The sequence below is a fragment of the Stylophora pistillata genome, chromosome 10 (assembly GCF_964205215.1).
Source record: "Stylophora pistillata chromosome 10, jaStyPist1.2, whole genome shotgun sequence".
Classification (NCBI taxonomy): domain Eukaryota; kingdom Metazoa; phylum Cnidaria; class Anthozoa; order Scleractinia; family Pocilloporidae; genus Stylophora; species Stylophora pistillata.
The window spans coordinates 2,228,666-2,241,925 of record NC_142528.1 but is presented as its reverse complement, the minus strand read 5'-3'; the positions used below and the strand labels follow the sequence as shown (position 1 = coordinate 2,241,925).

Genomic DNA, 13,260 nt, shown 5'->3' with positions numbered 1-13,260 from the left:
TGAAAGCATCTCAGAAACATTGGTGCTAAAGCTTGCTATTGGTAGATTTAAAAATTAAGAGTTACTTATTCCATCTGAGTAAGTCAATGAATCAAACATCCATTCGACAAACTCCTGCAGCAAGGAAAACGTTTGAAACAAGTCGACCAAATAAAGACAAAATTACATCTGTAGTGCTGTTTAATTCACAACTGTGTGAGTACATTAGACAAGCATTACACATTAGGGTCTGGTATAATGAAATAAATTCAACCACTTTTAGTTGCTTGAGTTCTTTTGCTTTTTTTTTAATTTTTTAGACCTTCCGTCTTTGTTGGAAGTCATTGGCCCATTCACATCGCTATTTTTCTGTTTTTATTTCCAAGAGGATTTGTTGTCGACCGTTTTACACACAGTTTTGTTAATCTTCACACATAGAACAAATTGCTTATAAATTAACTTTACAACCTGAGGGAAATTCGGATAAAATGATGGAGAGTAAAAGAGGGACCAACTTGAACTCTAAGGTCTGCCCAGATCTATCGCAAGTAAAAATAGAACACTTAACAACTGGGTATTACTAAAACTTACACCAGTGTTAATGCAGTCCACATCTATATGCGACAATCCATGCCACTCAAATACAAATACAACTAAATGAAAAAAAAATGATCACGTAAGTAACAAGTATTATATTAGGGGAGCATTCAGGGAAAGTACGCCACCAAAGAGAAACTGAAACGCGTGAAAAGTTCCAATAGGCTGCACTTTCTGATGAATTATTTCGGTGCTTCTGCGAATCTGCAAGTAAATAGATTGTTACGCTGCTTTATCTGAGAATTCCTTGTTTACACTAATACACCAATGTGCCATAAGCTATAATTTGTCTTTCTAAGAATTACGAGATTGTGTGGAATACCGCGACTATATTTTGTGTGAAAATTGTTGCTATGTGTATTGATCACTTGACAAGGTTGATAGTCACTCTACCATTTCCAGCCACATTATAACAACATTCATTTTCCTGATTTGTTCCACTATTAAAAGATCCGCCTCCTCCGCCACAAGAGAGATTGTCGTTGTCACCTCCAGCTCCCCCAGAGTAACCTCCACCCCCGCCAGGTCCCCCAGAGTAAGCTGGATTTGAGCCGCCACCTCCGAACCCACCGTTATGCGTTCCACCTTTCCCTCCGTTCAGAAATCCTTTGCCACCTTTACCGCCTCCTCCCCCATTAGCGTTAAAGCCGCCGCCGCCGCCGCCACCTTAAACAATAAAACAAATGTTTAGTGGTCTCTAATGATATCGGGGCGGCATCAATAGAAATAACGAGAGATTAACATTTTTCTTCTATATTACAACTAATTCACTAAAATCGAACTGTTAAAGAATTTCATATGATTCTCACATTGCTTTTGCTGTGTCACCCGAGTTCGTAATCAACCAACGACCCTGATATCCACCTTTTTCCCGTTTTATGACCTAGTTTGGTGGCTCTGAAATAACGCAATAAGGGTGCAAGTGAAATACGAATGTTAGTCAACGAGCTACATTCAAGTGAAATAAGATTTTGCGAAAGTGTTCAACTCTTTGGCGTATGTGCTTTTGATACATCAGTTTCATGGGTTAGAAATTGCTCATGAGATGACTTTTTATCGTCTCACAGTTCTCACAGTCTGAAGATAAATGGGTAAATCTCATTTTGCTCACCTGGTTTATCCCCAGCGCTACCTCCTCCATTTCCGTTTGTTCCTCCCGACCCCAATGGCGAGGGGTACCCTTCATTCCCTGTGGTGCTTGTGGATGCATCACATCCTGAATGTTGTTCTGACATCTTTTTAATCCCCCCTCCACCTCCAGCAATGATCAAACGCGTATTGCCTCCTCTCACCACAAATGTACCTCCACCACCTCCTGCAGTTGTTATGGCGTAACGCCCTCTTTTTCCTTTATGACCAACAAGTATACGAATGATCTCATTTTTGGTCAAAATAAAGTTTCCGATCATCCTTGCTCCTCTTCCTCCATTCTGGATGACACTGTCCTTACCATACCACCCTGCAGCCCCTATAGCTTCTATTTTATATTCTCCAGTGTATGGCACAGTCCATCGTTGAATACCACTGGATACGGTAACTTGTCCGTCATGATCTTTCCCTATATAGTGACCGCCAAGTGAGCTTGGACCGCTAGTTGCAGTCGAACCAAGATTTGTAAAGACAGCTTTAAACTCTAGGTAGATGGACACAAAAGGAATGACGCTTTATTGTTGAAGGCCAAACGGCTGCCTAACTGATAGCAAATATGCCTTCAGCGCACTCTAAGACTAATGGGAGAGCGAAGAAATCTACTCGCGCCTTGTTTGACAAAGTAGCGGGAATAGTTGTCACCCGACCGCGCCCTTACCTATGCACATGTTTTTTCCATCCCCGATTAATCCTGCTTTGCAGGAGCAATTGTAAGAGCCTTCAGTGTTGTTACACGTGGCGTCAGCATGGCATCCATGCAGACCTTTCTCACATTCGTTGACGTCTACGATAAACATAAAAATGATACCATCAGTTGACCTCCTTTTTATAACAGGAAGCAAAGAATACAGCGTTGAACTTACCTTGCTCACAAAAGTTTCCAGTCCACCCGGATGAGTTACACACACACATGTAGTTGACGTGTTGGTTTACACACCATGCACTGTTTTGGCACTGGTGTTGGATGCAGTAATCTGCAACTAAATGGGAAACATATCCAAATAACATTCACTTACACTTGATCAAAGTCATCAGGAAATATTTGTCTTCCTAACCTTCTGTTATCATGTCACAGTAAGCTAGAATAGGGTTTCCAGACCTGATGGAATCCAACCAGTAATTACCGCTGACCACTTGTCCTCCCTCACTCGCCTTAATCTCTCTGCACGAATAGGCGGGCAACTTAGAAATGGAGCCGAGAGGGACTGGAATCGAAGAAATTAATTTACAGGAAGACGAAAGTTAGAAACAATGATGAGTACCGATGTAGAATCTTTGAACGAGGTAATTATTAGAAGTTTGAACGAGAAATCGGTTATTTCTGATACTGATATAAGTTCTTTTACCTCGTTTTGAGTCACTGGCCATGTAATATCTGTCTTTGTCTTTGACAAAGTCGTCAGGTCTGGCCTCCTTGGTCCGGTTATTTAACTCGCACTTTGAATTGAGTATGACGATGTTATAGCTTTGACATCTGAAATCAGCGTGACAAGCTTCTCGGCATTTCAGCGCGACGGCGCCCTGTCGGCCCTCGATCGTCATAAAGGTGTGGCCCCTCAGCATCATTTGGAAAATGGAGTGAATGCTTGCTCTACACTGCTTGCTGGTAATACTGTGCAACATTTGAATCATGACAAGCACGACAAAAACTGAAATCTGTCCACTGACCCTTGGTAGCATTATTGCTGTGACGTCTGCAAGAACAAGTACCATATGACGTTGAAGATGTGGGGCGGAAAAGTAAAGGAAGACAAGAAAAAATTGAAAAAAAGAATCCTGCATATACCGTAAGAGAAGAAATGGGATGCAAAACTTTCAATTGTGACAAAAATCCCACTAACTTGGCCAGCATTCACCCTCCAAGCCTTGACAAATTTCCGAATCGTTAGAATGGTCACATTTTTCCTCGAGCATCGCTCTCGAAAAATGGTGTTCTTATCTTTTCACGCCCAATGGGGGCTATTGTTTACTCACACCTGTTTGGTCTCGTACGTGTAATGAAAATTTTCAATTGTAATTACGAAAAAGACTAATACGGAATTCATTCCCGCATGTAAACATTTGTTTTACAATCTTTGAATTGCGGTTTAATGTCTGCAAAAATCATTGTTCACAATCTGGTTTCTTGAAACGTCAGGACATACTCAGCAACCAGGACTGTCAACAAAAGGTCGACAGATAACTTTTGCCCTTTAGCTAAAGTTTCTTTGGTAAAGTCATAATTCAAATATTAAGAAGGTGAAAAAGGCAAATTTTCAAAATAAACCAAATAAACCACAGCAATATAAATCAAAATAAATCAAAATCAAATCAAATAAACCACAGCATGGTAACGTTCACAAGTACGTGATTAATGTCAGCATTTTTTGATTGAGTTTTGTCATAGCACCATCTCGTCATGCAAGGAATAGCTTGAAACCAAGAGCCATAATTGGGCCCAATTATGGCTCTTGCTGAAACTTAAACGAAGTCATTCGTCCACAGGATAACTAAAGCTTTGGCTCTAGAAGAAGAGAACAAAAGCCACCGAAAGTTTAGCTTTTGAAGTTAAAAAGAAACTGGATGAAAAAGGTTTCTTAAAAAAGGAATATTCCCGATTACAATTAATTTACAAACTAATGGTTGAATAATTCAGTTAAAGGTTTTCTAGACACCCTCTTGAGTGCTAACGATTAAAATTTAATAAGTACAAAACCTATTAATACGAATTTCAGATGACTCCAAGAAATATCTCAAGGTAAAAATCCGTTGCACACCCATAGAGGCAAATGATTTGCAGATCGGCGAGTGTTCTAAAGATTGAAATGTGAAAAAATTCCTCATATGTCACCCCCGCGAGCTGATTAGGATCAAAATTTCCAATTCGAGATTTTGTAATGTCTTTAAGAAACAAGCAAATGGGACGAAAAAGAATCCTATTCAACTGATAAAATGCAGAATAATTTTCAGAATGAAAGTAGGTGCGGAAAATCGTACCGAGACATGTAAACCAAACAGACTTAGCTAATTTATTGTCAAGCGTTGTGTTCTAAATAACTTTCTCTTGACTATTCATTTAAAGGAAATAAATTATTAAAAATCCGTATGATCGAAAATCCCTCTCTGTGTGCTTAAGGTTATGCTGTTTTCTGAAGTGGCTCTTTAACATACTGCAATATGTCGTGGTAGAAATGTTTTACTTTTAGGACTTAAGAGGTGTTCAGTTCGACTCTCCTGATCTAGAAATTGTCTATGTCCCAATTTTTCCCCGGGGCTGTATGCTCCTCATTTCAAATTTACTCTTTACTCCTTCTAGAAAAGTTCTCAAAAATTGCAAGAGGCATAACATAAAGATTTCCAGCAGTACTTCCACGTAACCTACAAATTCAGTCATTAAAGTTTGCAACTTCGCTTCTCTAATGTCCCTCACTGACTTGAAAGAGACATAATCCAACTTTGGTGTAATTGCAAATAACGCCGTACTAAAATGTTCTCCATGAAACTGAGAAGAAGTAAATAAAAATAAAAAAACCATATTTATATAGTATATTTATCTAAATTAATCGATGCTTACCTAAAAAGAAAAATTAAATCACTCAAGCGATTTGGTTAACATCATGGAAATCCTGTAAATCCTGTTCGTTGTCAGGTCAAGTTACTGAACTTAAAACATCAAAACTGCTTCTTGTTCTCATTCTCTGTACCTTAGCCGTACTCGTGTAAGTAAAATAATCACCCATATTTTTACTTTAGCTTCTTGATGGATTCCAATTAGTCAAACTAGTGCATCGAAAGAGCGGAAGACGTCGAATCATAATCTGCTGTGTTGCACAATCATTAGAGAAAACTTTATTTTCATTTGCTTTGAAAATATTACCAATGACGTTCCAAACAATCGCCAGTGAGGAAAATAGTAATAGATGACCCGAAAAGTAAACTAATGATTGAAAAGTGAAAATACAAACTCGACCAAACAAATGGAGGACGAAATTTTGTTCTCACGAAGAATCAGCATCGGCCAAAGTAATTACTGGCAACTGATACAGAATAGGGAAAAACAAAAAAACCAACAGAATTGTATAAACTATTTTCACGTCTTCTTTGTAACTATTTTGAATTTTTTGAGATCCAACTACATAAATTTTTGTAATCTTTTTAGGCCACCTGATGTTTGTTTCTGACAGAACGTAAATTTCATGTCATAGTCGGGACAGAAATTTTTAGAGTCAAAAAGTACCAACGTATTTTTCGTAATTGATGCTCACCTGCATGAATTTCTAAAATACTGCATATTTTCATGATACGAACACAGAGAAACTTGGACTGCTTACCTGAAGTTGGTATTCAACGGATTATTTGTGTCTTGAAAGATAATTCAAAATTTTAGACCCATTATATTTTGTCTCGCGCGGTAAGCTGCCTACTGGCAAGAAATGGGAAAAAAGATTCTTTGCTATGTCCTGCCGCGAATGTTTAATTGGTCATTCATGTTTTGAGATATATAGACTTAAACGACTACAACGCACGCAAACTGGCCGCAGTTTGTTCAAATTAAGCCTCTCGCGCATGCTCGCTGTTTGAACACTCCCAACATACTATGCATGTAGTACAGGTGGCTTGTGGTGTGGCCCTTATTAAGCTTTAACTGTAAAACAGTACAAAGTTGATAAAGTGGAGAGATGAGAGCAGGAGAAGAATGCATGAGACAAAGAAACCATGAGAAAATGGTAGTCCTTTTTATTGTAGAATCTCGTATATCCGATGAAACACATTTCCTCGTCCTTTCCTGAAGAAACGTAGCTTTCAAGTTGTGAAATTTTTATAACTTAAGTCAAATGAAAAACAGAGGTGCACTAACTGACCGCTATGAATCAATATATTGATTTTTATCAAACCGTATTTTCAAACTTTGATTCATTAACTAATCAATCAAGGCAACTAAGCAAAGCAAACTTTATTTACACAGGGTAGCCCATTCAGCTCTAAGGCTGGTATCCATAGGGGCCCTGTATTGAAAATAATTTACATCAAATTTCTAGAATAGATATATATGTATATATAATGACTAAGATTTTACAACTACATTAACAGCCTAAAACTACAAAGCTAAAACACAATTAAAACATAACATAGTAAATAAAATATCAAAATTATCAAAATTACGGTAAAAGGAAATGTTTTGCTCGGCGACAGAACGTTTGAATGTTTTCACTCTTCACAATGTTTAAAGGAAGTTTATTAAAAATTTCTGCGCCAGTAAAAAGAAAGGTCCTTCTCCCAAAATTCTGTTTTACTTTTGGTAGGGATAGCCTCAGACTTTGCCTCGTGGAATAATTGTGAATATTCGAAAATCTGGTAAAATATGATGAAAAGTAACTAGGAACTAATGAGTGGAGACAGAGAAAAACGAGTTTAGCCTTGTGGTAATAGCGTCTACTGGAAAGAGTCGGCCATTGCAGCTGATCTATTGCTTCAGCTAGGAAAAAGTAATAACTTGTTTTTGTAATTCCTAGAAACAATTAATTCGCAACAAACACACTTCTGATTGCTTGTGGCCTACATCTCATTTCGACCTACATACATGTTAATTACCGCGTTTTCCTCAACCTAACAAGAATGATCATAAGAGCTTACTGAAAATGTTACTCTAGATGTTGACGGTAAACTAACAATAAAGTTTTGCTTAAACTTAAAGATGCCATCACCTTGGCAAATGTAGCCGCTCTCAAAAAAAGGAAAAATATAGAGCCTGCATGACAAGGCTGACAGTCAGCTGAAAAACATTCTTGAATTTGCTATATTTAAAAGACTTAAAAAACGAAAAAAACAAAAGAAATGACTTAACATCAGTTTCTTTGTACAGACTTGTCGTAGTTCCTTGTATTTATTTAATGACCAATAACCATTTGACGAAATTTCCAGCCTAAGTCTAAAAATCTTTGGCAACTGTATTTGAATTAAGCTAACCTATTAGCTAAAGTAACTCGTGGCTCACCGTCACAAAAACTCCAAAATGACAAAAAAGCGGCGGGATCATAACGCATTCATTTATTAACCTTGCCTTGAACAGTTGCTCTTGTATTTTTTATTTCAGAATAAAAAGGCTCGTAAAGATAAACTGAATAAAACAAATGAAGATAGGCTCGGATCCCACAGTCAATAGCCTCATAGTTTTGGCGACAAATATTGAACAAGTCTGATCCTCTCCATGTGAGCCCGTACTGTGGTCACACTGAAAGCTCTCTTAATCACTGACTCAACGTTAACTATTATCATTTAGCAAGCTCGGCTAGTCAGGAGCTAAACAGTTTTTGGCAGTCAAAAACATGGATATTGTTTTGTAGATGCCCACCTCCTACCTATCAGTGACCCCTTCTTTCCTAATTTTCCTGACTCTTCGCTGCTTTAGGTGTAAAGTGTGACGAGTTCTTAAGTTGATCTTGGAGACTTTGTCCGTCGCTACAAAATTATTTTTATTAATACATCAGGCACTCTAGACTTTGATAAACAGGTGAAAGTTTTAAAAATTCTCACAAAAAGCATTATTTGTGTCCACTGAACTTCAGAGAAGGAACAAATTTTACAGGTTTTGTAGAAGATAAATTCCTTAAGGTAAAGATATTCACAAAAAAGACCTATTCCAGCAGATACTGTTTGTAGATCTAAACTTGGAACTTAAAAGCAAACGACTTTAAAATTTAAGGGTTGAGCTGGTAAGTGTACACCTTAAATCCCTTAACAAAAAGTAAATAAATCAAAATCAAATCTTGTGTTTGAAAACTAACAACAATCAGCCTTCAAAACACAAATCAAAATCAAATCTTTAGTGTGTTTGAAAACTAGCAACAATGAGCCTTTAAAACAGAATATCCACTTCACTTTGAGGAACTTGCTACCATGTGCATTTCACTGAAGAAATGTGACAACCACTCGACCATGTTTATTGCTATTACAACAACATTCATTTTGCTGATTTGTCCCAATGTTAAAAGATCCTCCTCCTCCCCCGCAAGATTTAGCAATATTCCCACCTCCATTTCCCCCAGAGTAACCACCACCGCCACCAGCTCCGTTGTTCCCTCCACGAAAACCACCGCCACCTCCGAATCCACCCTGATACGCTCCACCCTCTCCTCCCTGGATATATCCTTTACCTCCTTTTCCACCTTGTCTTCCTCCACCCTTTGCAGTCTTTCCATTGCTAAAGAAGCCGCCACCTCCACCACCTACAATGATAAAAACCTAATCGGTGATCTCCTCTATAAAACACAGTAATTACAAGTTGACTCTTCCATACCGATTCGTAATATTTGGTCTAAGTTTATTTCTTTATGTTTGGATGTTAATAAAATTTGACAAGTCAGCACTGCAATTTTGCGTTAGACTCGGTTTATTGCAGCTGTTTCGTTTAAATCCTCAATTAGCCGATAGAAACCCTTGTCAACTGTGTATAAACATCATTGTAGAATTTTTAAAAAGCGAACGAGCGAAACTCAATTGAACTTCAGATATTGTGGAGAAAAGAAAAAACTTCAAACGTAGAGTTAATAACTTAAATAAATAAGGTTTTGATTAATCTTATTGTCGTCTTATTATGTGGTGAATTGAACACACTGATGGAATTTTTCTCCTTTCTCCGCTTACCTGGAAGTTGACCACTGGTTTTCCCCCCATGTCCATTGCTTCCTCCTGACCCCAGTGGCGAGTTGTTCCCAGAATTCCCTGTGGTGCTTATGGACGCATCACATCCTGGATGTTTTTCTGACATCTTTTTAATCCCCCCTCCACCTCCAGCTATGATCAAAGGCGTGTTGCTTCCTCTCACCACAAATGTACCTCCACCACCTCCGGCAGTTGAATTCCTGGACGACTTCGATGCACCTCCTTTTTGACCAACAAGTAAACGAATGATCTCGCTTTTTTTCAAATTAAAGTTTCCAATCATCCTTGCCCCTCTTCCTCCGTTCTTGATGACACTGTCCTCGCCGTACCCCCCTGAGGCTCCTATTGCTTCAATTCTGTATTGACCAGTGTGTGACACAGTCCACAGTTGAATACCGCTGGACACTGTAACTTGTCCGTCATGGTACTGACCCGTGTAGTGACTACCGATTGAGTCTGGACCCTGATGTCCACTTGCACCAAGGGTTGTAAACACAGCTGTAAATCCTGCGTAACAAACACGCAATGTTATGAAATTTATCATACTTGCGATGAATTGTCAAATTATATTGCCAATATCGCCAACTGCCATGCTTGAAAAATTATTCCTGCAAATTAAGGGAAATTAGATAAAGAAGAAAAGCTCCTGAAAATTATACGAAGTTAAACCGCCTTCTTAAGACTTCTTGAATCCTGGAAGAATAACAATGCTTCCCAGACTGCTTCCGCTTCCTTCTCTGAATAAAAGCCATTTTTATTCCCTATTCACAGTATACTCATATGTATCTAGTAACAAATTCATTCCACATTTCCCTGCGTCTGTTCGATAGAAAGATCAGGGACGACATCAAAATGTAATAAGAACGAAAAGGTGGAACTCGAGGCGCAGCCGGATGTGTCACTGAACTTCATTTCTAGCTCTAGAGTAAGAAAAATAAAGCCATTTAAACCAGTTCTTGTATTTTTTTGGTTTTGTTACAATTTTTCTTCAAGAAAAAAAGAGAGACAGCTTGATATGTTGCATCTCGTTACCTGTGCATTTAGTCCCATTTCCTTTGAATCCATCTTTACACGTGCACTTGTAAGATCCCAGGGTGTTGTTACACTCAGCATTCACATCACAGCCGTGAGTTCCTTCAGTACATTCGTTGGAGTCTTGAACACAAAAAAGCGGGCATATCATGTATATGAGACCCTTTTTTTAGTACCCTCAGATAATAAAGATAAAATACGGAGTCTCAAAATGTTACATTAATAGTTATTAAATCACCTGAGCAATTAGTTCCATTTCCATGAAATCCATCTTCACACGTGCAGTTGTAAGATCCCAAGGTATTGTTACACTCAGCATACACATCACATGGGTGTATTCTGTCGGCACACTCGTCTATGTCTAGAACAAAAAAAAGAGGACCATCTAGATCAGTTATATTACTTCAGAATCTACTTTTGATGAAAGTCACCACAGAAAGTGTGGGGACTAGTTACCCGTGCAGTTAGTTCCATTTCCATAAAATCCATCTTTACACGTGCACTTGTGAGACCCCAGGGTATTGTCACACTCAGCATCCATATCACAGCTGTGTGTTCTGTCAGAACATTCATCGTTATCTGCATCAACAAAAGAAAGTTTATTATTGTGTAATAACATAGGTATTATCATAAAAACAGACCACATTATACCTTACAACAAGTCACCGCGCAGTTAGTTCCATTTCCTTTAAATCCATCTAGAACAAGAGAAGCTAGAGCATACAAATTCAGTTTTGTTATTTCTGCTTCTGATAGAGAGAAAATGACATGACATGTTACCTGTGCAGTTAGTCCCATTTCCTTGAAATCCATCTTTACACGTGCAGTTGTAAGATCCCAGTGTATTGTTACACTCAGCATTCACATCACAGTCGTGCGTTCTGTCAGCACACTCATCTATGTCTGGACGAAGAAAAAGAAGAGCATTCAAATTCAGTTGTGTTATTTCTGCTTCTGATGGAGAGAAAATGAGATAACATGTTACCTGTGCAGTTAGTTCCATTTCCTTGAAATCCATCTTTACACGCGCAGTTGTAAGATCCCAGGGTATTTTTACACTCAGTATTTATATCACATCCGTTTGTTCCATTCAAACACTCGTGTGTGTCTGAGACAACAAAATAACTATCATTGGTATACCAAGGTTTTTTTTAATTGTGCTGGCTGAAGTGTTTTGGCTTTCATGCTTAGAATACTTACCAGTAGAGTTTATGTATGATGCACGATCCTTCGCAGGATCGTGCATCATACGTATTTAATACCGCAGTTCAAAATATATGAACTTCATATATTCATTGTAGTACAGTTTATATTATTTCGATAGTATCCTTCCTTACATCTGCACCTGTACGATCCTATTATGTTATTGCATGTCGCATTACCTCCACAGCCATGTTTACCAGTCAAACACTCGTCTATATCTGGAAGAAGAAAGTGATGAACATCATACATAGTTGGCTCCTTTTAGAAGATTTAAAAAGCTTTTCATTACGTTATGCCTTTTCTTAATAATGGGGTCATGTCTGAATTTTGGCGTAAAAATTCGTACTCAGTTTCATTGACATTTACTTCAATAAAAAGAAACTGAGAAACTACAAGTAGCCTAGATGTTGACAGGAGACACAAGGAAAAAATGTATCGAGAGCATGTGAGAAAAAAGGTCATGAACCCGCATCCAGTCGCCCTTTTCTTAATCAGATAGCTTATGCTATCCATGATCATTTTCACCGTAAACCTTAAAAGACAAAAGCTCTCAGCTATGATATTCTGTGACTATTAAAACTGTTGAGGTTCTAGCGATTGTTTGACACTCATCCCTTTCAAATAAGTCTTCCCAATCACCGAAACGAATTTCAACTTGGGGGAGGAGAGTGTGGAACTCGTCACTTATATTTAATGTTTCTGCCCTAATAAAAGTATGAGATTCCTTACCCTCATCACAATCATGGCCTTCAAATCCAGATCCATCAACACACAAACACTGATAATCTCTGTCTGTAAACCCAGCTTGGCATGTTGCGTTATTCTTGCAGGGATTTTCCGCGCAAGCATTCTTAAGGAGAAAAGGAGGAGAGAAACTTAAAATGGTATTTCGGCAGGCATAACAGGTTCCTCGCGTCTGTTCATTTATTCCCGTCGCAAGAAGGGAATTTTAAAGGAAAGGAGAGGTGGGTGAATCCTTTGGTCTCGTATCAAAGCTTTCCCGTGGTACAGAATTAGAATTGCCTATTGGTTATTACCTGGTCATTATGTAACTTAACATACTACTACTACGTGGAGTGGAGTAATATCTAAATACAAATACAAATACAAATAGATACAAAGCTTTCCTGGACAAGGACGAGAGTATTACTTCTAGCTCTTAGAATTAATTCTCACCTCAGCTCCGCGGTAAACATAACTTTTGTTTTTCACTAGGTCTCGATCGTGTTCAATTGTTGCATTATTCAGTTCACACTTGTGTTTTTCAGACGCTTGCAATTGTTTTATCTTATGAAAGTTATAACTGACGCAGTTAGGTTCCAGGTAGCATTGTAGCCTGCAGATATCCTCGTCAACCACGTCAACGGTTCGAACCGTGTGATTCTCCAGTCGGTAGTCAGGTTTAGGAAAACTGGTAAACTTCAAATTGCGGCAATTACCTAGAGAAAAATTGTGTTAAGTTAGAAAGCTGCAATGTGACAAGCACTTCTACTTAAATTGGGACTGTACAGCAGTGTTAGTGCTGTATGACTCGTTTGGTTTGGCTTTTGTTTGGCTTTTGGCCTTACGTTAAACACCAGTCGAGTTATTTTTATTTATATTACAATAATTTCATACTTATATTGCGCAAATTAACATGTGGATATGATCAAATACGCA

The 13,260-nt window shown here is 38.2% G+C and overlaps 3 protein-coding genes across 3 annotated transcripts; all 3 read right to left on the bottom strand.

Moving 5' to 3' along the window:
- Nucleotides 1-184: 184 nt before the first annotated feature.
- On the bottom strand, nucleotides 185-3,581 carry LOC148721319 (uncharacterized). Its single transcript, XM_088735922.1, has 6 exons — nucleotides 3,072-3,581; nucleotides 2,781-2,930; nucleotides 2,589-2,705; nucleotides 2,384-2,509; nucleotides 1,688-2,209; nucleotides 185-1,242 (listed from the first exon to the last, which is right to left on the bottom strand). Exons 1-6 carry the CDS (start codon nucleotides 3,505-3,507, stop codon nucleotides 941-943), a joined length of 1,653 nt encoding a protein of 550 aa, XP_088592048.1. The 5' UTR covers nucleotides 3,508-3,581; the 3' UTR covers nucleotides 185-940.
- A 5,675-nt stretch (nucleotides 3,582-9,256) lies between these two features.
- Nucleotides 9,257-11,298, bottom strand: LOC148721318 (uncharacterized). The gene is made up of 4 exons (XM_088736130.1): nucleotides 10,855-11,298; nucleotides 10,637-10,759; nucleotides 10,399-10,521; nucleotides 9,257-9,873 (listed from the first exon to the last, which is right to left on the bottom strand). The coding sequence occupies exons 1-4, from the start codon at nucleotides 11,042-11,044 to the stop codon at nucleotides 9,257-9,259; spliced, it is 1,053 nt and encodes a 350-aa protein (XP_088592256.1). The 5' UTR covers nucleotides 11,045-11,298.
- A 325-nt stretch (nucleotides 11,299-11,623) lies between these two features.
- On the bottom strand, nucleotides 11,624-13,056 carry LOC148721317 (uncharacterized; the record flags this gene model as incomplete). The annotated part of the gene is made up of 3 exons (XM_088736129.1): nucleotides 11,624-11,819; nucleotides 12,331-12,451; nucleotides 12,778-13,056. Coding segments are annotated over 3 exons (537 nt in total), but the record flags the coding sequence as incomplete, so codon positions are not given.
- Nucleotides 13,057-13,260: the final 204 nt, after the last annotated feature.